The 27309-nt window shown below is 40.3% G+C and overlaps 1 protein-coding gene across 1 annotated transcript; it reads left to right on the forward strand.

The window, feature by feature from the left end:
* The first annotated feature begins 5397 nt into the window (after nucleotides 1-5397).
* Nucleotides 5398-26695, forward strand: LOC135705800 (uncharacterized). Its single transcript, XM_065227654.1, has 3 exons — nucleotides 5398-6576; nucleotides 25406-25642; nucleotides 25964-26695. The coding sequence occupies exons 1-3, from the start codon at nucleotides 5976-5978 to the stop codon at nucleotides 26134-26136; spliced, it is 1011 nt and encodes a 336-aa protein (XP_065083726.1). The 5' UTR covers nucleotides 5398-5975; the 3' UTR covers nucleotides 26137-26695.
* Nucleotides 26696-27309: the final 614 nt, after the last annotated feature.

Raw genomic sequence — 27309 nt, forward strand, 5'->3', positions numbered from 1 at the left:
TTGCCGAGATTTGAACTCGGAAAATGCTTTGCTGAATATCAGCAAACAACGTCATGTTTGCTGAGATCTCAGTAAAATTTATTGCTGGACACTCAGCTGTGTGAATTTCGGTGAAAAATTGTCGAGGTTTGGCGAAAACAACTAAGTTTGTTCCTCTTTACCTCTCCAATTTCCAAGGAAAGGATGCTGGGTTATTTTTTAACTAGATCAATGAATTATTTATCGTGAATGATGTGTGATCGATTATTACACGGCGAATGAGAACAAACCAAATTTGAGTTTAGTTCACTCATAATTGCCAACAGTGCAGGAGCTAAGCGATGAGTAAAATTTGTCTCATGGTTTCCTGTGGAAAACCTAAAAAGTCTGCCGGAAAATGAGGAAATTGACGAAAATTTTATTCAGTTTCGGAGTAGTACCAATAGACTGCGTGAATCCAATCTTTACTTTTCTCAAATTCGGGAATTTTTCCCTGGAAAACCCTGGAAAACCCTGGAAAACCCTGGAAAACCCTGGGAAAACATGAGGTAAATTTACTCATCGCTGAGTTCCTGCACTTTTGGCGATTATGAGTGAACTAAACTCAAATTTGGGTTGTTCTCATTCGACGTGTACGATTTAAATTTATTTGACGTAGGTATAACACAAATGAAAAAAGTGTTGAGCTTGGGTTTGAACTCGTGACCTTCTACTTGGAAAGCAGAAACGGTAACCACTACTCTACTGATTTTGTCTTGTTATTAGACTGAACCAGTGTTGTGGAATAATGAACCTAATACCATAGAGGTAACTCAAAGACTAGAAGGTCCCGAAGAAACATGCTCAACTTTTCGGCTCAGCTCTGGTCCCAAGCTAATCGATGCACCCCTCGAAACATAGGAAAATCCACGAGCCCCTCATTTTATCTGTCAAATTTCATAGCGAATCAAAACAAACATAGTGTAGTACTAGAATTTCAACTATAATGGGGTACGTTAAACGATTTGCTTGGAACCAATAGGCTACTCAAGTATTGAGCCAATTTAAAATCGTTAGTTTCCACCGGTTGCTAATACGTCGTTTATAAAGCATTTACAAAGCAATCGATTAATACATGGACGCATAGTGGTATAAGAACTATTATCAACAATCAATTCGAAACTAACGATTTTAAATTGGCTCACTACTTGACTAGCCTATTGGTCCCAGGCAAATCGATTGACGTACCCCATTCTAGTTTAAATTCCAATACCACACTATGTTTGTTTTGATCTCGCTATGAAAGTTTGACAGATAAAATGAGGGGTTCGTGGATTTTCCAATGTTTCGAGGGGTGCATCGATTAGTTTGGGACCGAAGATAGTACCAGAGCTGAGCCAAAAATGATTGAGAGGTGAACGAGTCACTGACAGCCGAGCACTCAGTCAGCACGTTTATTCTGCCGTGATGGTACTCAATACTTGTTTTGAATGACTGAGCGTACATTTTCTATGGAAAAATGACTTTTTTTACATGCTGTGTGAGCGAAGGCAAGCGGTGTGAGTCGCCTGTTTGTGAGTGACTGAATATTTTTGTTGGCTCATTCATTGCCTCGTCCTTTACCCTTTGGTACAAACGGTCTGCACAGAGCAATTGAAATGACGTTTACTACCACTCGAAATTTGACATAAAACATTATTTTGAAATTTTTTCTTCTAGAACCTCGAGAAAAGTAGCCATGATTTGAGCGTTTCATAAAAAAATAGAAATTAGTTGGTCCAGTTTTGTGAAATCGTTGGTAGAAAGTTACGCCAAAACTGCTTGACAAAGTGGTCAATTGAATAGAGCAGTGCTTTCACACTCAACCTAAGCAGTCAATAATGTTACGCTCTGGAATGTGGACAAGGTTACCAAGACGCCAATCACGTGATTTGGTCTTGCGTTGAGCATCGTGGAATCAGATCTGAGCAGTGCGATTCCCTTCGGGCTCGAGGTAGACAACCTGATGTTCCAGTTCGGGATATTTTGGCTAGACGGGATCTGGAGTTTATGAAATTCAAATATGTTTACTTTAAGAACATTAACCCTAGGTTTTAAGTTTGATTAACCTTGTATTTAGTTTGTGGTGGGCGTTGGCCAAATTTGGATTTTTCAGATATAATCCTAAATAGGACCTAGATTATTTAATACTCTAGTAACCTCAAGTCCGTGCTCTGTCACAATGTTTCATTGTGACTAATCAACACTCAATGGGTAAAATATCAAATTTGCGGTAAATTTGAAAGAAAGGGAACTTGGAGTGTAGAGCGCACTGCCCACTGGACGATTCTGAAGCCTGACCAAGTGAGTGGGTTACGGGTTTATTTGATTGTACGTCATTTCCAAGTTATATATAGATACATTCATACCATTGGCATTTTGTATTTGAGATAAGACAGAGACAGGATGCGGAGGGCCCGCTTAGGGGGAGCGTAACCCATGTTATGGTTTCCATTTATTAAATAGTTCAGATAGGCTGGAAATGACATGTTCATAGTGAGAAAATGTACCATATGGGGCTCGTTCACTGATCAAAATCAGATTCACATCGTCAGACCCTGCCCAAGAATAAGGGGATTGACGATGACTTGTCAAGTTTTATTTTGAATTTGCGTTTTGCATTTAATACTCTAGTAAATCTCGCGTCCGTGCTCATTCACAACAGTGTGAGGTGTCAATACTCACTGGACCAGTTCCAGATTAGTTTGCTATTAATATCTTCTGCATCGCAGTTCGCGATAGATTACTAAATATGGGTTCTCTTTTCCGACCATAATAGTGTGAGGGAAGGGGGTGAGTTCTGGATCAACAATGGAGGGGGGCCCATCGGCATTTGTGGGCAGACCGTCCAAAGCCCATTCCTCACAGATCGGAGGCTGCTCACGCAGGCCAACATCATCTTCGTGTAGGTGGAAGTTTCCCCTATCCGATGATGGTGTTGGTTTGCGTGGGTGGCCTTCGCTTTGTGAGTGGGGGGCTTTGGAGCGGTTTGTTTGCGAGTGCTGATGGGCCCTTTTCTATTGTTGATCCAGAGTTAAACGTTGCGATATGGGAGCGAATAGAGGCAAATAAATAGGGAAGGCAACACCATGACCCAAATAAGTAACCAATGCATGCGGCTCACACTTAACTTGTTCTATTTCTTTCTTTCTTCCTATCATGTACTAATATTAACTACCTGAGGACAAATGGGAACACGACCAGAAGATCAATCGGAGAAAAAGAAAATTCGAACAAGAAAAGAAGAATTAAACACCGGCAAGAGGAAGCAGACAGAAAGGATCATGCCGGTTGGAGACAGCCAATGTATACTGGACGAAGCTTGTATCTAGGAAAAGTCGTATGTGCAGGAAACCGTAAGTAGGATAAGAATCGTAAAAGGTGTGTGCTTGCTTGATAAGATCCTAACTTTACTTTAAATACACGGTAGGAATCGAATATCCATTTATGATTAAGGTTTTGCCCATTTTTCAGTGGGAGTGGCAATACTCATTGATGAGTGATTTATCGTACCCATTTATTAGTAACTGTTAGTAGCTAATGATTAATTGATTTACCTATTTTAGGATTACCTATACTTCACATCAGAACCTCATTTCCTTCAATTACTACTCCGTCGCAGCACACACCTTGATCGCTAACCTTTATTTAGTTTCAGCATTTTCGACATTATAATCAAAAGGTGAGTTTTAAAAGTATTTTTACCATGCATATAGATAAGTTAATGTACCAGAACCTGGACGGACACGAGCCTACCCAGGGGAGGACCCGGATACGACCACCCATGTGTGTCTAGAGTATCGCACGAGCTGACGAGTGCAACGGGAAGGACAGTAGGTGTATAGACTAGGGGGTTGGTCCCTAGATAAGCCTTCTTAGCGGAAGGCACAGCCTATGCACTGAACAATTACAATTACAATTACAATTAACCTTGTATTTAGTTTGTATTTTGTACGTGTGGGTTTTTCAATGTTTGTTTTCATGATAAATAGAAATAAGTTCATGTTTTAGGATTAATTAAATATTTGTATCGTATATCAAATGTCAAACCTCCTTCTCTCTTTTCCCATCCAAAATATTGTAAATATTCACTAACCTCGAGACAACCGCGAGTATTCGGTCCAGTTTCTTTAACTTTAAATATAAAACATTAATAATGTATAACGAAAATGATACCTCGGCTCTGTAAAGTTTATTCTATTGAGCCTTTACAAATAAAGTAATTATTTAAAAAAAAAGAAGCTTATACAAAATGCTTGCCTTTCGCTGCGCCCCTCTAACCAAAAAAAAAACACGGGCAGGACAGAAATCAGAGAACACAGTAAACCTGCAACGGTCAATTCAAAGAAGAAAATTAAACCATACCGTACGCAGCCAGTTCGACGGGTCGTCGGCCGATCGACGTTGGACTTTTCCCAACCCAATTGAGGGTTTCACTTTTAGCGTGTTCTGATGTTTACATCAGAACGCAGCTGGTCCACCGGTCGATGAGTTGACCCCCACCCCCTCACAGCACTCAAAGGCTCTCGTCACAATGTACTCACATCTCTCTTTCAAGGCATTCAAGGTTGTTAATTTTTTTAGCTGGTTCAACCGGTCATTGCATCAGTAGTTAAAAATGGAATCTCTAATATCGAATTCAGCTTCTAACTTCAATCATATTAATTCAACGTCAATTATTCTTTGAACTCAATTTCAATATTGAATCATACGTATCAGTTTGCTAAAACGTGACGAGTCCACCATTACTTCTTTATGCATCTTGGAGGCACTCAACAATCCAACGGCGGTCTCCCTCTGTGGCGTCCAGTGATGCCGCTTATTCAAATTGTTCTGGAATGGTGCAGGTTTACAAAAAAACAAGGCCCAAATGCGGAAGCTTTACGGAGCCGAAATGGTTCTGAATGTATATATCGATACATAAGTATTATATAACACGGATAGAAATCTCCTTATACCTTTTGGCAAATTACTATTGCTGATTATTCATAAAATCTATAAGTAACCTAATAAACAGACGCCTTGCAAAAAGTTAATAAAGATCATGTGTCAAATGAAATGTATAAGTGGTCACACATACCTTTTATGCATTATTTTAAGACCTATGTGGTTTGTCTGATGTTTTGACAAAAATGTATAAGTGAAACACATGAATAAAGTAATTGATTTTCGTTTCGTGAATAGTTTTGGATATGTAATCTGTATACAGAACGAATTTTGTAAAAAATATTCAGTTTCATGCAGACTTTGGAAAAAATCTACAAATTCATTAAGACTTTCGAAGCTGTAAAAATTAAAAAAGATTGTTGAAGTTTAAAATACAGTTGAAGATTTAAAACAATTATGGCAGCACTGCCTGCACATACACCCTGCTTCAAAGAGCGCGCTGGTTTCAGTTGTTGTTAGCCGCGGTCGCGGAATTCTCTCATTAATTCGCTTCTAGCTGTTGCCGTGTCGAGTTCGTTTTTCGGTCGTTGGCTTCTACGCGCGTTGTTCGATTTACCGCTTGTGACTTTCCGGGAGTTAGTATTTAGTGCCGCGCGGATTCGCATCTTCTCCACTCCACAACACAATCAAACCAATACGATTCACCAGCGCAAAATACATACGCTCTCAGGCATCACAGGGCCTGAGTTTCGTACGGTGGTTTTCTGCGACGGATGGGTGGCGAAGTGCTAAGAGTGGTGTCTTGAAACGCGGTAGTAAAATTGTACTACAAAGCCAATCCGAATCACTCGGAAGGAAAGTCGAATCGCGTTGTGTTGTATATCATCTGACATTTAATTGATCTATTTTTAATATCGTTACTAACGCGTTTTCCGTATGCGGTGGCGGTCGATGACTATTTTCACCACCCCCAACGCGGCCACCGGATTCGTTTGTGGATTTAGCAGCATTAGTGATTGATTGAAGACATTCGGCTTGACGCCAACCAACCTAGTGGAGGACAGACAACCAATATTGGGACCAAGCGAGCAATGGTATTTTCCAGTTACAGCAACACGTCCTACTTACCACTAGACAACGATCAGGGTGTAACTTTTTACAAAAACGAGAACTTGCTGTTTCCACCACCACCAGCAGCAACGGCAGCGGTAGTTGCATCGCCTTCAACGCTGGTTTGCCGACGTAACACCGCTGCAGCGGCAGCAATGTTAACCGCTACTACCGGAAGTAGCCCTTTCGGCAGTCAACCGTTGCACCACGGCTCGCAGCATGGCAACGTTTGTGATGACTTCCAACCTGTGGCCCATCTCAGCTCCAACGGTTACTACGGGTACGTGCCGGCCAACTCATTACCGAAGATGATGTCAACAGAGGGAACGCCACCCGCCGCTGTTGCTGTCAACGGTGATGGTGTTGGTGTCTTATTGGATTGCCATCCGGTAGCGGCATCAGTCGTCGATAATAATTCCTCCTCGATGATGGACTGCGGTGGTGGAATCGGCGAAGTGGAAAATTACCATCACCATCAGCAGCAGCAGCAACAACATCTACGAAAGCGAAAAGAGTACAGTGAGGAAGTGGAAGTAAACTGCAAACGACGGAAGACTTGGCTGGAACAACCGAACGATGCAGGTAAGCATGTTTTCCGAGTGCCATGAATCGATACACATTCATGCACTTTGGTTGAGACCAACATACACACACACGCTCACATGCCACAGCGGCGCTTTAAGTGAGTATGTGAATGTGAGTGACCCACCGCCGGCTGTTTATTGCACAATGTGACAGAAATTTAAATAACCTTACACCCGCATGGGCTGGTAGTGGTGGCGGTGCAGTGTTTACACAACACACCAACCCGGCAACATTCGAGAAAACAACAATAATGTGTAAAAAGTACATCGCGGGAAATTTTCATTTATCGACGAACGCCAGACGAAAGTAGGTATGATGCATTGGAGAAAAGGAGGTCAACCTCAAACGAGCGTGAGTGGCTGTCGTAAATGTAACAATCGCACTGTGAGGCACACGACACGACATAACCTTAAATTGAAGGAAAAGGTTCATGTGCGCGCGGAGCTAAATATTACAAAGCAAAACAAGCATCAGCTTGCCGCTTCGCAACAAGGAGGATGAGTAATACCTAATATTGGACAAAACGACGCTGTTTGAAAATGTTTTATTGCAACCTGTGGTGAACTGATAATCGACCGTTATAAAATCCACCATAACATGGTGATAGAGGAAATGTTTTAGCAAACAGAGCTCCAGTTTTCGAAGTTGAGGGCGGTGCGATATGAAACACTAATACCGCATGATAATCTGTGAATATGAGCATTATTTGTGTAATCAATTATGAGCAAATCCAAAAACTATACAAGTGTGACCATGGATGTGATCATAATTTATTAACTTGCTTAGGCTATAATAGATACCATAGATAAGCGGAGGAATGTAGCCAAACGTTGGTCTTTGCGGGGGAAGTATTGTAATATTACGAACACAAAACGCTTTGCACATTCCGATTTATTTCGCAAACAACGGAAGATCAAAACATTACGTTGGAAAGGTTTGCTTTGCACTTCATTTTGAACTTTTGCGCGCGAAAAAAAACTGCATAACGAAGAGTTTTATTATGGCATGAACGGTTTGTACGGATGCCAGTTAAATCATTTATTTTCCATGGTTGCAAAAAAAATGCACTCAAATATCATCCACTAATAGAATGAAACATCAGACCAAAGAACAGAAGGGGAAGTGCAAACAAATCGGTAAATCAAAAAGTGGTACGTTTTTCTGCTCAACAAGCGATGCGTTGTGGTAGCGGGCTTTCTATGCGCACTCACACTATCATAGCATGCTGCCTATCTTAACTGCAAGCAGAAGATGGCTTCTACCGCTAGGTGCGCTAGTGTTCGCCAAAGAAAACTAGAGTCACTTTCTGATCCGAAGTTCTACTTCTGTTATGCAGGGTTTCAAGTCAACCTGGAAAACCAGGAAAATGTCGGGAATTTTTTTTTACCAGGAAAAACCGGGAATTTTTTTAGCAAAACCAAATAATAATTTATAGTTGTATGTCGGTGCCTTTTCTTTTCACCGAATTAACAAATCTAACTAAACCAGTTATGGATAAATGGGTCAAACCGGTGCTTTTGAAATGTGAATGTCAAATCGCTCACATGTGTCGAACTTTCTGATGATTCTTTCTTGCCGACAGCCAAAATTGAGCTGGGATTTGCTGTGAAAACTGCGGTTGGAAGTGGGGAAAACAGGGCTGATAGCGGGTCACTTTTTAGTGACTTTTTCACTTTTTTGAAGGTGGTCACTAAAAAGTCCCTATTTTCGACAAAAAGTCACTAAAGTCACTATTTTCGCCATTCCCGCTTGCATTGCAATGTAAAATTTGTTAAAAAATAAATAAAAATTGTAACAGTGCTACACTATGCTTAGTTCTTAGTTGGAAGTTCATTAAACTAACTTACGAAAAAGTACGCAGAAGAAACCAAGACGATACATCATCAAAGCACACTTTTATTTGAGATTTCGCACCTTGTAGGAGTCCAGATTCAACTGCAAAATTAAATAATCAGTGTGACCGGAAAATCGGGATAACTGGAAAATGCCGGAAATTCGATGTCACCGGGATAAACTCGTGAACTTCGATGCCAAATAGAAAAAAAGGTGCTTCTTCTCTCTTTAAAAAATCTCAAGACCCTTGGATACAGTTACTTTAAAGAACTATTAAAAGAACTTTTTTCCAAAGCAGTTTTGAACAGATTTTAGAATAGATTCTAGAGATATGTAATACCATGGTACTTCGGACAGTAATTTTTCAGGTGAAAATTTCATAGTTGAATACCAAGGAATAGGAGCAAAATTCAACGGTAATTCCAACGTATATTCAATTAGAATTTAAACAATACCTCTAACGGATTTCTTAGGAATATCCTTAGAAAATTCTGAGCTAAATTTCAAGTGGATTTCGAGGAGTATTCTAAGGATATTCCGGTGTTATTTTTTTTCTGATAATTCAAAGGAGAATCCAAGCAGCATTGTCATTGGCCATATCTTGCTGGACCTTATTAATGAATCATTATAAACTGGACATGTGCCACAAATTTGGAAGGAATCCTTAGTGGTCCCTATTCAAAAAATTGCTGGAACGATTAAAACCGAAGAGTTTCGTCCCATCAACATGTTGCATACATTAGAGAAAGTTTTAGAACTTGTTGTTAAAGGCCAGCTGTTGGAGTATTTAAATAGAAATAGTTTGTTGATACCAAAACAATCGGGATATCGGGAAGGTCATTCTTGTGAAACCGCGTTGAATTTGGTATTAGCGAAGTGGAAAAATAACTTGGAGTGTAAAGATACGATTGTTACTGTTTTTTTTTTTTTGATCTTAAACGCGCTTTTGAAACAATTTCTAGGCCCTTATTGTTAAGATCAATCAAGCGCTTTGGAATTACGAGTACTGCATATAAATGGTTTGAAAGCTAATTGTCTGACAGAATTCAGCGGACTGTTTTTAATGATTCTGCTTCCAGTCCCGTGGGAAATAACCTTGGAGTGTCCCAGGGAAGTGTATTAGGGCCCCTGTTATTTATTATGTATATTAATTACTTGTTTTACGATTTTGCGATATTAATCTTTTCGCAGATGATACTGTGTTATTCAATGCAGCTAAGGATTTAGATGATGCCGTTTTACAGTTGAATGAAGATTTGTGTTCTCTAAGTAGATGGTTGAAGTATAAGCAGTTGAAATTGAATACAATTAAAACTAAATTTATGGTAATTTCGCGGAATCGAGTAAATGAGAACGTCTCTGTTGTAATTGATGATGAGACTATTGATCGCGTTCGGGAGATTAAATATCTTGGCGTGATTATTGATGACACACTTAAAGGGGTATTCCCGATCTTTTTTTTCAAAAAATCAAATTTTTTTTTTCACGTTTTTTTGTACTTTAGACTATATACTTTCATCCCCCCAAGCCGTTTTCCGATCAGCGAATTCGGTGTCCAGGCATAGCTGACTAATGGTAAGAACCCCCAAATGGTTTTAACTAAAGTCAAAACTTTAAACGCGTTTTTCTCGAAACCACATTTTTTTATCGGGCGAAGATTTTTCTCAGAAATTATAAGAGATATTGACTTGAATCTTTGCGCATTTTGTTCCTTATTAAATTCTTTGGAGCTTCTCCCACTTTCAGCCAAAAATATTAACATTTAACATTGTTTGAAGCACCTTAAAGCTGCAAAAAAGCGGGCTAAAAATCGCCTGTTTTTTCATATGGCCGCCATTTTGTTAATTTGCAAGATTTTTTGCTGCCAACGGGAGAAGCTCCAGAGAATCTTATCAGATTATTAATTTCATCACGAAATCTGTTTCAGATGAAGCCGTTCCAGAGAAAAGTCTTCGCCCGTCCAGGCGTTTGCGGCGAACAGGGGTCTGTTTGCCGCCATTTTGTGACGTCAATAATGTCTTTTTTTATGTCGAAAAAAATTTATTTGTAAACTTTAATGTTCAATAAACAAGAATCCCAAAGAGTTAGGCGCATTACTATTCATTTTCCTTGAAAAAAAAAATAATTGAAAAACAGGCCGAAAAAAGGCAAAAGATTGGGAATAGCCCCTTAAGTTCAACTCTAACATTGACAATGTCATCAAGAAAATTGCCAAGAAGTATGGAATTCTATGTTGACTGAAAAACGATTTAACTATTGCCAGTAAAATACAGTTATACAAATCAATCATCTCTCCTCATCTAGGCTTTTGCCCTTCTCTTTTATTTCTGGTCAATGCAACACAAATATCGAGATTACAGCGCATGCAGAATAAAAAAATGCGTTTGGTTTTGAAATGTAATCGATTTTGTTTGCTAACCTGGTTAAAATGTCATATTTAATTATCTTAATCATCATTAGCATTATCAGCATTTCGAAGAATTTTTGGGATCTCCTAGCAGAACTAAAAAGAATATTCCTAAGATAATTCTATGGGAATTTCAGGATAATATTAAGTAAATGCTGAGGAGAACTCCAAGTGAATTTTCAGGAGAATTCTTCTGGCAATTCCTAGCAAGAATTTTTAATAATGTTATGAGCATTGCAGAGTCAATTAAAATAGTTTTCTTAAGATGTTGTAATATCTCAATTTAAAATGTTTCCATTTTACATTTGGATTGTATTTTCGAAAAATGCGTGAAATTAGGATCATAGGTTAATGAAACTATGGTACCGTAAAACGGGGTATCTTTGATAATGCGGGTAACTTTGATAGTATAATTTAAAGATTAAATTTACTCGTTGTGCTTTTTCTAAATTAGTAACATTGCTTTAATATTGTAGCTTAGGGTATTTTCGTTGATATCGTATATAGTTCTTATATAGTATGTGCTACATATTTTACAAACATATTGAAAAACAAATTTCGTGTTTTTCGCCTGTTTGAAAAAGCACTCAAACCATCACTTATGAAATGTATTTACGATATAGCCATCACAAATTCAATGTTGTATTCTTATTGTTATGATGTTTTCTGATTATGTACTCATTCAAAATTTCATATTTAGAGAACTGAATTGTTTGAGTTTGACTCATTTTTTTTCTACATTCATCGAGCACTATCAAAGTAACCCCAAATCAAAATACTGAAGTTCGGTCACAGAACTTAAAAAATAGTGCAAATCAGTGCTAACATTTGAAAACGGCGCAAAAGCCATTTGTAAACAAATGGTTTGTGGGCCCTTTACTCGCTACCCGAAGAACGCCCACGCAAACCAACAGCATCGTCAGGAAGAGGAAAATTTCCCCTACCCGATGTTGCTGTTGTGTCGCGTGGGTGTACTTCAAGTAGTGAGTAAAGGGCCCACAAACCATTTGTTTACAAATGGCTTTTGTGCCGTTTTCAAATGTTAGCACTGAAATGCTTTAATTTCCGTTAAACATATTACTAACGCATTAAGTCTTGGATCGTCAGCACTTGTTTTAAAAATATAAAATTTGAAAAACATTCATTGCTGTAAAAAATATTTAGAATATACTTTAAAAAACTATCAATGTTACCCCGTTTTACGGTACTTTATGGTAGAAACATTCGGAAAAACCTGTCCCAAGACGACCTAATGACTTATTCAGCCTTGTTCGGTCCAGTAGATCTTCGGCACAGTAGATGTTCGGCACATGAATAGCAACTCCTGTTGTAGAAGAATTCTGCTTTTTTTTTGTAATTCAAGAATTAGATCTGGGTAACTATGTTATTTAATATTTAAAAACGCTATCTCGACGTTTCATTCCTCACTTCGTAAATAGTTCTAATAATTAGTAATGTCTTCTTATTAGGTAACCAAGCAAACGCGGAGCACCTTCTTGATGCAAGTTCGCAGATCGCATAAAGATTATCATAGTTCATATCTAAAACGCGTGACGTGTTAGAGAATAGATTTACTCTAGACTTTAATTCAGGAGACCATAATCATTTCAAATATGGTAAAATATCTCTGTTATTGGACGTCGTGTTACACAGTGTTGCTAGTTTTTAAACTAGTTGTGCAAGATCTTGCAATATAAACTTTTAACGAATTCGTACAGATAGAAAATCGATGCCTACATTTTTTTTGGGTGACTGACAAATCAATTTGCATAATTCTATTTCTGAAAGTTTTCTGATAAGGTTAGTCACTTTTTGGTAACTTTTTAAAATGATTTTGGTCACTTTTTAGTCACTTTTTATAATGATTTTAGTCACTAATTCACTATTTTTATTGCTTAACACTGCTATCAGCCCTGGGAAAAACATAGTGTCAGAGAAAACCCTCGTAATTTTCCGACAGAACTGTAAGGATTTTTACGTAGCAATCCTTCGTACAATGCAAGACCGATCACCATTGTCATACCCTATGACCAGATATGTTTCTTGCCTCGATCATGCTGTTATATCGAATTCTCCTGAAATAGGTAAAAAGCAGTTGAATTTTTGTCTTGAACAATTAGTGGAGAAGGATAATATTAATGGTACGGTAGCGGACAAAATTAAGGTGGAATATAATGCTCTTAATTTTAAGGAAATTATGAAAAATTATCGTAGAAATGAGGAACGTTTGGACAGATTGAGGATGAGGCTTATGAATGTTACTGGCAAAGATTTTTCCAAACGTCACGAAAATTCTTAAATTGTCGCATGGAAATGCCACACTGGAACAGGGATTTTTCGTAAATAAGCACTCCTGGTGATCAACCAGACAGAAGAAAGTCTTATCGCATTGTTCATAATTCAATACGCCTTTTTAATGCACCACCAACGTAGAGTGCGCCACGCGAGTTCGAGAAGAAACGTCAACCAAACCGTTTGTTTACATCAGAATAAGTATTTTTCCCCAACGCAAATAACAGCATTTTTCATTCAAAATCTTAAGCATTAATTTTAACACGTGGATTTTATATCTGCCCGATAAAATTGATCCATCCGATCCATTATTATCATTCAAAATTCACGTACCACAAATTACGTGAAAAGCATTTTAAACAAAACGATATGTCACGTAAGAGTTACTAGTTGTCCAGTGTTTTTCACCCCGATTTCACGTAAGCAGTATGTGGAAATCAGGTCTTATTTACCTGACTAATCACGTAGATAATCGAAACTGGATTTTGATCGGCTACATGTAGTTCCGGCAAAAGTTACGTGAAAAATAGGGTGGACGAAAACCACCTACGTTTTCACGTAAATCGGACGTGAAGATTTTTCAGAGTGTACGATTTTCCACAAATCTGAACTGATTTGCACCTTAACTATTCACACACAAGAAATCCGGAAGATCATAACCACTAAGGCACTTTTCTAATTTTCCATTTTGCTCAACAAAAATATTCCTGAACACCAGAAGGATCTTTTCAAAAACGTTACAGAATTAAATTTTTCAACTGTAGATTAAGTTTTTCAGCATCTCAGATGAATCAATTTATCAGGAAAAGTAAAAAAGTGTTCCGCTTCCTATGTCTCAAGGCAAAAATTTATGCTCACAACACTCTTTTTGACGTTCTCCTTCGCGTTCTCCTATTCACCACCAGAGGTTGAATCGATCGTTTAGTTTCTATTAAAAAGGCCTATAATGAAAGCTGGAGGCGTGACGGAAGTCGGAATCACGAAAAGTCTTGTTCCATAGGCCAAAAACTCCTTCGATCGGTACAATGAAGCTATCAGACTATCGATAGGGACACTAAACAAAACAAAAAACTCTTGCATCAGATGAGCAGATGAAACATCTTAACCCTTAAATACGCAATATTGTTTTAAAAATTCTAAATATTTTTTTTATTATCTGGTTTGACACATGACATGCATTGTAGTTAACGAATGCCATTTGGTTGGTGAAAGGTTGACACAGCTCAGCGAACGTTGAATATACTTAATGGAATGCTTATTTTACTTCTGTTTCTCAAACCAGTTTAGTATGCATATGAAGCATATAATTTGAAGTATTTCACTAAATACATATATAATATAGTTCAGTAATTTCTCTTATGTAGAAGAATTATAGGAAATATGCAAAACTGATAGATTTAAAGCTTTTTTAAAAAAACCGGAATTTTTATACAAGAAACCAGGAAAACCGAGAAAAAACCAGGAATTTAAAATCAGAAATTCCCTTGCCACCTTGATTGTGTAATCAGACCATAAATCGAAACATCGAAATCGCCTTTTCGAATGATAGCTGCAACCGGATCGAGGAAAAAAATTCTGTTTTGCTGTGTTTAGCTTCGCGCACGCTGAGTGGATAGAAATAAGATTGATGACGATTCTGAAGATTTCCTGCAAACATATGATGCACAATGCAAGTAGATGCGAGAAGATTTTTCGAAGGTTGATTCGCCTTTGTGAGCATCTAGAATTGAGATTTAGATGTGTCGCCCCCTTCAACCGAATGACGGTTGTTTTGAAATCAAGATGAACATTGTTATGAGAAGGGTTAGGGCAGGCCTGCCCAAGCTTTCTAAACTTGCTTTTTTCAAATGGCTGTATCTATGTTCAATGCACGTGTTTCTACCTGCATTTTGTTTATTTCTCATTCATTCTGGTCTTAAATTCATAATGATGAAAGAAAATTGCCACAATGATTTCACTGCTGAAATCCAGAAACGACGTCCGGCCTGCAGAATAAATGGCATCCTAAATTGAAATGCATATGACCTCTTCTACAACATTCCCCCGAATACCATTCACCAGTCTACCAGTCTATTCTTGATGAGGGCTTTAAAAATGATTACGTCTGATCTGCCTTGGACGTTCACTTCCATTCAAAAATGTGTACCTTTTGTCGGTAGTGAAGAAAATAGCTACGTTGCGTACTATCTTATTCGAAGTTATAGGAAAAGTGACAAAATTTAATTGTACTCCTATTGTAAAAACTATCCAATTGTTGGATCACGCAGCCCATTTACATAAATAACGCTGTTAATTTTAAACGCTCGTCGTATCTCAGCTAATAAGCTTGTTTTGCGATAGCCAGCAACGCACGCAACGTCGTTTGCCGCGTCACCGGAGCAAATACTTTCGTCCTGTTTGAGCTTAAATACCTATTTTTCACCAATCACTTTCTTTCCGATCGGCAAACTCACGAGTTCCCATGTGCCGTTATGTTCATGGACTCTAATTTCGTCTTTCATAGCACTGTTCCACTCAGGTGTCGGTAATCATCCGGCACACATAATTGTCCAAATGTTTCGGTAGAACTTCGCGAGTTTGTCGCTCGGATCTTCTCAAGCACTGCTGTCAATTGTTTTGATTTTCTTCTTCTTCATCTAATTTGACTCACTGCTTGACTAGCCTATAAACCTTTTTTGATGTTTAATCATCTTTCTCTATCTAGCACACATGGAAGAATGGACGGTTTGTTTTTCCACTAATCTGTTTCCCTCTTGCTCGCACTCGTTCGCTTTAAATGGTACAGTAGTGTGCGCCGATTAAACGTCAAAAAGCTCTATTGGTCCCAACTACATCTATAAGCGTACCCCATTCTAGTCGAAATTCTAGTACTATACTATGTTTGTTTTGATTCGCTATGAAAGTTTGACAGATAAAATGAGGGGTTCGTGGATTTTGCTATGGGGGGAGAGGTAGCTCATCGATTCTTCCGGTTCGTCTCCTAGCATCGTGCTATAAGGTACCAGGCGATAACCAGGGTAGTTGGTCGATAGCTCGATGACGTCATTTCGTTGGCGTCTGCAATGGGAAATTCTCATAGCATGCGTTGACGATGGGACGTTGTCGAGTTGTTGAATAGCAACTATCGTGGTAACTCACCGATTACGTGTCGATCTGCCAAATTTGGAAAGACGTCTGCATTGAATTGTCTCATATGATAATATCCCGCCCACTATATCACAAGAAATTGCGAGTAGCTGAGTGGAATGGAGATAAGTTAAGCATTGGGTACAGGACCAAGTCTCCCCTGGGTGGTGTCAAAAGATGAGGGCAATAGAATCATCAAGTTGCCATAAGGCACGGAATGAGACTATTGCATGGCTGGGTAGTCAAAGTCTTCCATTCGTTAGTCATTTCAGGTGGATTAGAACAGGTTTAGGTTTAGGCTGGGCGTTGGCCAGATTTGGATTTTTCAGATGTAATCCTGGATAGGACCCTGTCATTGAACGTCGCGTGAAAGTGGAACTTAATGAAGGCCTAAGTACTTTTTCGTAGTTTTTAGTTTTCGGATTTGAAAGATCGTCGGTTACAGTGGCCTGCTTACTGAGCAGAAAAACGCGGTCCCAGGTCCTTACATATCAAATAGATTTATGGTAAAATCGCTTGTGTATCGTGTATTTTGCGAAACTCGTTGTTGTCGTTGATTCCGGGTTTGAATGGATACACAAATTTGAGCAACGGTATTATGTGATATGAGGGGCTCGGTGGCCTTAGAGCAACCGTTTTTGCTTACTGAGCAGAACATCATGAGTCTAATCTCAGGCCCATCCACATTCAAGATTCGTCAATCGTTTTATTTGTTAATATGACTACATGGTAATAACAGCAACTCGGTGATTAAAAAGGTGCTCGTCTGCCTAGTGGCAAACGTTTTTGCTTACTGAGCAGAAGACCGTGGGTTTAGTCCCAAGCACCTTCGCGTTATATGATCGTTAGGACATCAATTCAGCTTATCGTTTACCAAAACGAACCCTGCTGCAAACCCAACCCTCTTATCCAACATCCCAGTGATTCCTCGTGGAAGTGCAGAGGTGTTCTCGGCTTCCATCAAAGCGAGTGTCATGTCAACACAATCCTTCCCATTCCTTTCTTGACCTGTGTTCGGGCGCGGCCGGTGCTGGTATTGCCTAATTTAAGATCACCAGTTTTTACACATTGAGGATGATTGCTAGTCCCAAGCATCGTTTATTGGTTCTCTGTGTAATTACAGCTGATCTGGCAGTAACAGAGTAGCAACCGTGGGCGGTCAATCAAGCTCAAGCTCAAAATGAGGGGTTCGTGGATTTTGCTATGTTTCGAGGGGTGCATCGATTAGCTTGGGACCGAAGTAGAGTACCAGAGGTGAGCCAAAAAGTTGAGCACGTTTCATCGGTACCTTCTGGTCTTAGAGTTACCTCTATGTCACCACTTCACATCCACTATCAGCTGCGTCTTCCTCAGGAACATATAGCAATACACTCTGAAAATCACTGCAAATCCCTTCAGTGTCAATTTTCGGACTGAAACTAGGCTTCCCTCCAGCGACGGCACGAACAGAACGTTCTCCAACCTGATTGCCATCACCATTTACGCCGAACAGAACACCATTACCACATACAGCTGACTTTGTTGTGGTACCATCAGCAAAAGTTACATCGACAATAATATCCCTTTTTCAACTCATTGAAAAACTCACGGTCGTTTGTCATATGGCACGTGCATTTACTATCCACCATCCAGGCTCCTGGAATTGCTCCAGGTAACTCTAAGAATAGTAGGTCCCGAAGAAACGTGCTCAACTTTTTGGCTCAGCTCTGGTACTATCTTCGGTCCCAAGCTAATCGATTCACCCCTCGAAACATAGGAAAATCCACTAACCCCTTATTTTATCTATCAAACTTTCATATATGATTCGCTATAGCAAATCAAAACAAACATTGTGTAGTACTAGAATTTTGAATAGAATGGGGTACTTTAATCGATTTACTTGGGACCAATAGGCTAGTCAAGTAGTGAGCCAATTTAAAATCGTTAGTTTCGTATTGATTGTTGGTTGATCTGCTGGTTTCGGCATCGCCTGAACCTGCTTCGCTTGCTGTTAGCGTCCTCTTTACAGCCACAAACTTCCGGCAGTTCTTTCGCAGGTGACCCGGCATGCCACAGAAGAAACACTTTCGTGGGTCACTCTTCGGTTTAACTTCTGCTTTCAGGGCACGCTTCTCCTTCCTTACTGCTTCCTCCCGGCTGACTAGTTCGTTTTTTGAAATTCGTCTAACATTCTAATCACAACCAAATCCATCGTTAAGTCCTCCTGCGGACGGTTTTCCAAAGAGGTAAAGAAACTGTTGAACGACGGTGGCAAGCTCCGCAGCATCATTATGATTCGCAGCAGCTCACTCAGTTCCACCCCCGCACAGTCCAGGCGCTCGTAGAGGTTTTTAATATCTTCGATGTGCTTCTCCACATCACCGCCTTCGCTTAGGTTCAAAGCACACAGTTGTTTGCCTACTCGTGGTACGTTTTTAGGTTATACCACATTTCCTTCGCTGGCGTTGCCTTCTTGACGAACTGGTTATCCTCCACGAACAAAGCGATTGTGGTACGAGCCTGCCTACCGGTCATCCTTCTGCCATTGCCGAAATACGTGCCAAACCTCCACCCGCTCCAACATCGTCATCATACGGTACCGGTACGGTTACCGCACCTCAGTTGTTATTTGAAGGAAGGCATCCAGTCGTAGGTTTGGAAATTGCAACTATTGTTTACCCCTACCACGATATGTGTTCCTGTCATCGTCGACTTGACGATCTCGACGATGACAGGAGCACAAAGGGGGAGTTTGGTAAAGAGAGATGAAAAAGTTGGAAGGGTTGTATACTAGATACGACCGCAGGGTTGGCGTTGGATAACGTATGTTATGTGTTGTACTTAATTGTGTATATTATTGTAGTGATACAGAAATCGTAGTTGAACTCTAAAATATATTGTAGATAAAACCAGGTACATATTTATTATACAGAATTCAATATTTAAATAAAAATAATAACACGGTTAAATGTAAGCACAACCCAAACGCTCACTGCATCATGTTTGGCAACCAGGCATGTAATTAACGCAAAGCCTATGCGTTTTGGCAGCATTTCCGGAATGTTCGGTCACATAACTGAGATGCGAATTGGATTCATTCCGTGTGCTTATTTCATGAAAGCAGGACGTGCGCTTCAACGTGGGATACGACCTCGGATTATATTTTAGGAATATTCCTTAATAACTCTTTTGCGAGAGTTTGGTGGCCCTGAAAAGGGCCGTTTTGTTGGGCTGATGTTGTTGACAATGATGGAACGGGCGACCTTGTTGGACGCTTAGTAGAACAGAACATATCAGAGGTGTCAGATACTCGCATACGTACGTTAAACTCTTTCTTGATAATGTTGTGGCCCTGAAAAGGGCCATTTTCCCAACGCGCTCGGCGTAGTTGCCCTTGCGGAGCAGACGGCGAATACGACCGACTGAGAACTGCAGCAGCTGGGCATTCCATGACGGCGGCCCAGTATACCGGAGCACTGGCACCAACGCACTCGGCGTAGTTACCCTTTCGCCCCCAGGCTCTGCTGCCGCTGCTCTGCTGCCGTTGCTCTGCTTCCGCTGCTCTGGTACTGCTGCTCTGCTGCTGGGTCGACGATCGGATAGACAATGATGGAGCGGGCGACCTTGTTGGACGATTATATAGTAGAACAGAAAATATCAGAGGTGTCAGATACTCGCATCTGATGTCTCGGTTGGAGAAAGTATAAGAATATAAAAAAATCAATCGATTTTCACCATCTTTAGACAATGGTTTACTTTTAACCATTTTTCAATAGTTTACAGAATGAAATCAATAGTTTTGAAACATTCAGCAAATTGCTAGAAATATTTCCAATCGATTGATGCCATTATCTCGTAAATCTATCGAGAGACGGTTGAGTTATTATCGTTCAAAATCTTTTAATTTTTCGTAACGCATCCAAAATGACTGTTTTCAATTTTGTACCCCCGTATGTTGCCGAAAGACGTTATCCAACGTCAAAAACCGATTTGTACCTTCCTTAAAAGTTGTCCTAGCTCGCTATTCTACTATCTATATGCAATTTTCACACTGCCGTACTCCAACGAAACTATCAACTCTATACTTTCATCTACTCCATCTATCGTATAAAAATTACCACTACAGTCTGTTATTTGAAATTACCATCTTCAACTATGTAAATCGTTGACTTCACGCAGAAGTAATACTAAAACATATAGTCAAAGTACGAAATGTAGGTTATAGAGTGGGCTCAAGAGAAAGAGGCAGTTATTCAGCTTTTCGACCCTTAACTCAAATAATGATGCAACTCCAAGGGGTAGGTCACTCCGCACATCAATCTTGGGTCATCTTTTTTGTCAGTGTGCCTCAAGTGTGCAGCAGGTATGTCGATTGTGCCGGTCATAAAGGGTGATACGGTCAAAATTTGGTCAATATCAACTTGACGTATTTATTTCAATTTTGCATTTAAAAAAACCTGAACACCCCTCATTTTGAAGGTGTGTGTGTGTGTAGAATGTTGCTCCTATTTTGATTTTGGAATTCACTCTTCAGTTGTCAAAATGCCGTCCAAGCAAGAAGAGCAGCGTATCAAAATTTTGCTCGCGCATCGCGAAAATCCGAGCTACTCGCACGCAAAGTTGGCAAAATCGCTAAAAGTTGCCAAATCAACCGTTACAAATGTAATTAAAGTGTTTGGGGAACGTTTGTCGACAGCCAGGAAGTCTGGATCGGGGGGAAATCGAAAACCGGAAGCCGCTGAGACGACAAAGAGAGTTGCCGGTAGTTTCAAGCGAAACCCTAACCTCTCTCTCCGAGATGCCGCAAATAAGCTGGGTGTATCGTCTACAACCGTGCATCGAGCCAAAAAACGAGCCGGACTATCGACTTACAAGAAGGTAGTGACTCCAAATCGCGATGATAAACAAAATACGACGGCCAAAGCGCGATCCCGGAGGCTGTACACGACGATGCTGACGAAGTTTGACTGCGTGGTAATGGACGACGAAACCTACGTCAAAGCCGACTACAAGCAGCTTCCGGGACAGGAGTTTTATACGGCAAAAGGAAGGGGAAAGGTAGCAGATGTTTTCAAGCACATGAAACTGTCAAAGTTCGCAAAGAAATATCTGGTTTGGCAAGCCATCTGTACCTGTGGCTTGAAAAGCAGCATTTTCATAGCTTCCGGGACTGTCAACCAAGAAATTTACGTGAAAGAGTGTTTGAATAAACGTCTGCTGCCTTTCCTGAAGAAACACGGTTGTTCCGTACTGTTTTGGCCGGATTTGGCATCTTGCCATTGCGGTAAAAAGGCCATGGAGTGGTACGCCGCCAACAACGTGCAGGTGGTTCCCAAGGACAAGAACCCTCCCAACACGCCAGAGCTCCACCCAATTGAGAAATATTGGGCTATTGTCAAGCGGAACCTAAAGAAGACCAAAAAAACTGCTAAGGGCGAGCAGCAGTTCAAGGCAAACTGGCTTTCTGCGGCGAAGAAGGTGGACAAGGTGGCTGTACAAAATCTGATGGCAGGGGTCAAGCGTAAGGCCCGGCAATTCGGATTTGGAAAAGCGGAAGCCTAACTGAATATTTTTCCTGAATTTTATACTAATTGAACCTGAAAAAGAAATTTAATTTGATTTTTTAAATAAACAATTTCACCGATTTACACGCGTTTTTCCTTGACCAAATTTTGACCGTATCACCCTTTAGAGCAAGCTGCGATTGTTTGTAAAATACCCATCCTGGCAACCCGGTATTTTGACACTTTGAATGTTTTGGTTTGAAATCGCAAGAATAAGTTGGATTGAGGATGACGCGGGAAGTTGAGGGTGTGCGAAATTTCGGTGATTTGTGTGTATACAAGTCCTGTGTTTGAGTGCTTTAAAATGCCCTTAAAGGTAGACCAGAAACCTAGCTTTTCATGATGTGAAAAGCATCGGTCTATCAGCGGCCAGAAAGAGTTGGAACCGGTGGGGAGCATTGTTGGAGACCGACTATAGAGGATGATGAATAGACTGTTTTACTTTATTTTGCGTGAGTTGCAGCATTATTTGAATTAAGGGTACTAATGCGGTACTAACTGCCTCTTTCTCTTGAGCCCACTCTAGAGCCTACATTTCATATTTAGATCTACAGCTTTCCCCCGAAGAACGCATTACCCACTGAGTTGCACTCACCGCTTTGTCTCGGTGGGTTTTCAACCAAGCGCTCTGATTTTCTGTGAGTAACTAGTTCTCCATTGGCACTACTTACATGCAAAAAATCAGACCGACTGGTTGAAACACCGCCGAGAAAAAGCGGTGGGTGCAACTCAGTGGGTAGCTCGCTCTTCGGGGGATAGCTGTATAAGTGAACTGCTGGTCTGAGTTCCTCTTGTATACTCAATTAGAGGATGTTCCTGAAAATGCAGTCAATCAGCACGTAATGTTGTGAACAACTTCAACGACAGTTGTCCAGCAGTGCTCCCATTTTATTTACAACAATTCAATGCCTACAAGATTGTGCCGAAGGTATACCGATGGATGTGCCCAAGCTGTGCCGATGCTAATTTCGGCACAATGTGCTGAGTGACTTACCCCTTGTGCAACTCACACAAACCAAACTACAGTAGTCTATTCATAATCCTCTATAGTCGGTCTCCATCAATGTTCTCCACCGGTTCCATATCTTTTCGGCCGCTGATAAACCATTGTTTTTCACAGCATGATAGGCTAGGCTTCTGGTCTGCCTTGGAGGGCATTATAAAACCCTAAAACACAAGACTTTTACCATCCTATGAACATAAAACACCAACACCCGCCACTTCCCGCGTCATCCTCAATATGATGGTTCCTTGCGATTTCAAACCAAAACATTCAAGGTGTCAGAAATACCGGGTTGCCGGGATGGGTATTTTACAAACAATCGCAGCTTGCTCTATGACCGGCACACTGGCGGCACATTGACAAAAAAGATGACCCAATATTGGTGTGGGGAGTGACCTACCCCTTGGGTATTTCCCTGAAGCGTAATTGCTGCCGTTCAGCTTGGCAAACGTAACCCTCACATTATCAGCCATCTTTTCTCGCTTCGTTCAGCACAATCAAACCTTCCGGAAAACAGCTTTTCTCTATGAACATCCACTTCTTCCGAAACGGGCCCCGTAACCTGTAGGAAAATTACGACGGAAATATGGATAATATCAGCGGAAAACTCACAAGCGCGTAATACTCGAGAAAAGGAACAATTTTTATTAATAACGGTTTCTTTTAGGTAACATATTTTGACACTAAGGATAAAAGTATGTGAGAAACAAGGTTGTATAATATTCTTCTCTACGGCTCAAAGAGCGAGGGGCGACACAGTGGTTATTCTTCTCCCCTAGAAACCCTAGAAACTGCTACTGTTTGTTAGATAAATACCAACCGGTGGAAACTAACGATTTCAAATTGGCTCACTAGTTGACTAGTCTATTGGTCCCAAGCAAATCGATTAACGTACCCCATTCTAGTCGAAATTCTAGTACCACACTATGTTTGTTTTGATTCGCTATGAAAGTTTGACAGATAAAATGAGGGGTTCGTGGATTTTTCTATGTTTCGAGGGGTGCATCGATTAGCCTCGGGACCGAAGATAGTACCAGAGCTGAGCCAAAAAGTTGAGCACGTTTCTTCGGGACCTAGTAGTCTTAAGCAAACCCCACACGTATCAATATATTGACGCGAAGAGGAATTATTGACATTAATATTGATGATGTGAATACAGAAATATTGTCAATACCGATGTATTGACGTCAATATTGAATGTATTGACAATACGATTATTGTCAATAAAAGCAATCGTGTACGGTCTACATTAGAGTTACCTCTATGGAAATACTTTCCAATGGGTATTCACCCTTCTTATAATCACATGCTGTTCTTTTGAGATACAGGCATTTCCCAAATAGCGCGATGGATGGTGCCATCCACCGCAATTTCTCTACTATCCTCTATCCAATTGAACAGCATTCAATGTTTCATAAAATAATTCAATGAAAATTAAAAGAAAAATAAAGGAAAGATCTCACCCGATGTTGCATAGAAATCCATGACATCACGATGATTTCGAAGATCTCCCATAGATATGCTGCCGCTACTTCAACCGGTGTTAAAAATAGCACTCTCGCCTTTCGTTCCTCATACAGCAACATAAACCCTCATCTTCTTCTTCATTCTAGTCTTCATTCCTTTATTCTACGTCGGTCTCTGTTCCGCAATCTAGTACCAATCACCGACGGACATCGATTACCATCTATTGACGGCAATCGAATGTGCAGGTAGGCAGCTTCTACACCTGCGTAGGATATTGCACCAATTCAAACACACATGGGCCGGAACCAACGACTTTACTATCCTTCCGAAGGAAGACGTAACCAGAGATTTTTATGCCTCAGAAAAATCCCACCGACCTCGGCTGGGATTGAACCCTGGCCCATTGGGGTGAGAAAGCAGTAACGCTTACCACTACACCACCGGCGCCGGCATAAACCCTCATCAACCAGGAAACACACTCTAGTTGCTCGAGGTAGAGGGACCTCAGCAGATAAAAAAAGGACTGCGTCCAGTTTCCATCACCAATCACTCGCCGCGACACAATGGCTTCAGTTCGCCAGTACACAGTGTTGTAAGACGCAGTTCCTCACCGGCCGAATCAACTCACGGCCAGCGACTGCAAACAAACGCGTCTAATAGCGACCACGGCACACTTCGATAGCATTTCAGAAAGACAACCTCAACGCTGAAAGCCAAACGTGAACTGCTTCATAAGACCTTCCAGAAAATTTCCCAAACCATCTTCTTATAGTCCAAGAATCAACCAGCACACACACGCAAGCAAAAGAACGTTAGAATTCCATAAGAAACACTTTTGAATTTTAGCCACAAGAAATCAGTATGAATTTCATTGATTTGCTTTATGAAAAATAATGTTAACAAAAAATAATAAATCGGAGCAGACTGGAACCTGTATGTCTGTATGTTGACCACTCGTCTTTCAACGCTTGGAACAATGGAATGGTTGAAGGCGTACAAGAGCTACCTCATGTTACCCGAAAATCATTCATAAGTCACGCTTATGAAATTCATATTTGTTGTTCATAAGTCGAGCCTTATGAAATTCTTAAGTCTATTCGCCTCAGTGTATACATAACTTATAAAACTCTCGCTAATCTCCTGCTACCTTTACAGGTTTCACCCATGTCCCAAACTGGCAGCAGGCATCTGTCCAGCAGATGGAATGCCACGATCAACCCATGGACACGGTTTCAGCTCAGCAATTCAATGGATCTCCGATGACCATGAACGCAGCTACCACCACCTTCAACGGTTTCCAGCTGCATCATCATCATCATCAACACCAAGCATTGATCACATCCCCACCGATGCCAGCCGCACCGCAGTCGCAAACAGTCCTGCAGCCGAAAAGTAAATATACCGAAACAAGTCGCTGCATGATGTCCCACATGATCTAGGACCTTACAGCACAGCTGTACACCAAGGGCGGTTCTGTACTTTGACCCAGCCCAAAATGGGTCCAACAATGCAATGCCTTCTCTCAACGTTTGGAAGAAGATTTTAGCTCAATTGTATTCTAACACTTTTAAGGACTTGCACTAATTCCACCCGTAGGTTAGATCCCCACACACTCCCCCCATCACCACCCACTTAATCTAATTTACACCCTGCGCCCACCCTTTGATTTTTGAAACATTTCTCTCTATATTGTTCTTTTTCCGCCTCCTGCAGATCGTTTGTTCGGTGGTTGTTCACCTTCCCCCATGCCACTGTTGCTGGGGTCCCAACTAGCGGAAAAACACACCTACCGTCAGATTCATCCCAATCGCTTCGGTGACAACTGCCAAGAGCTCGAGGATTTATTCATCAGCTTACATGGGTCCGGGTTTTATCTATCGTGTTGAATTGCCTGGTGTTTCCTAACAGGTGGCGATTTATGACGCTCCCTCTCACACACACACACACAACTAACCATGTCCATGATAAATCCAATTATGTCTTTATTACTAGTGTAAATAGTTTGCTGTAGGGATAAGTTCGACTAACACATTTCTTTAACGCCAGTTCAAATCATTGTACCTTTTTTTCCCCCATCCACAAATGTTCAAAAAATGTCCAACGAAAATGGAACTACCTAACCTTATTATTCATTAGTCTTAGTTTTTTTTTTTAGTTTTATTCCTTCAACCTGTGCAACTAGTTTGTAAGAATTTAATACAATCTCGGATGAACTTTTGTTATCTGATAGTGCTAACTTTTGACTTACAATTAAATAAATGAATACTAGATACCTATAACAGAGTACTAACATAATGGCACATATCATCGTTCAAGAAAGTGCTGGAACAATGCTACAATTACGACTTAGGGGAAGAGGGAGAGCGATAGAATATCGGGGATAACTTGTCTGTGAAAAATGCAATGTAATGTGCTTTTAAGTGATTAAATAAAGGATTTTTTTTTGTGTCTTAAAACAATGCTTGTTTGCCATTAGTTATCCGATCCGAAAGCAGTTCCGGTACGACTCTGAGTGCATTTGATTCTGAACACACTCTTATTGTTTATTACTCATCAAATTTTAATAATTGAGCGGTTCCATTTATTCTTGTATTTCTTGATTTGGGTGAAAATTTGCAGAAACGTTCCATTTGTCCACAAGTGCAATTTGAATCAAGTCTTATTTTTCAAAAGGACCTATGAGCAATTCTTGCTGAATCCGACCCACTTTTTGCACGAGTTTCTCAATAACCAACTTTTTTCTAGTTCTTCCTAGTTATGAAACGAGTTCTAGTTAGAACTCCCCTTATTGTTTATATATCATTGAAAAGGGGAAAATCAGGGCTTTCATTTGGGGAATTCGGCCGCCACATTGGATTTTTCCTTAGAAATGCGTTTTTCATGAGCTTACCTCCCATTGATTTTGAAAAGAAGCTGACCATTTTTTTTTTTTTTTGCTTAATTAGTTTTTCGTCGATTTTGTTTTCCGTGCTGAACACCAATGCTACCGATGCCAGGGAGGCAGTTCCCGCACCTGGACCCTACCTATAGACCCATCAACTCATGAACCGGGGACCAAC

Source organism: Ochlerotatus camptorhynchus, unplaced genomic scaffold, assembly GCF_037179485.1.
Source record: "Ochlerotatus camptorhynchus isolate MF236.1 unplaced genomic scaffold, CSIRO-AGI_Acam_v1.1 ptg000022l, whole genome shotgun sequence".
NCBI lineage: Eukaryota > Metazoa > Arthropoda > Insecta > Diptera > Culicidae > Ochlerotatus > Ochlerotatus camptorhynchus.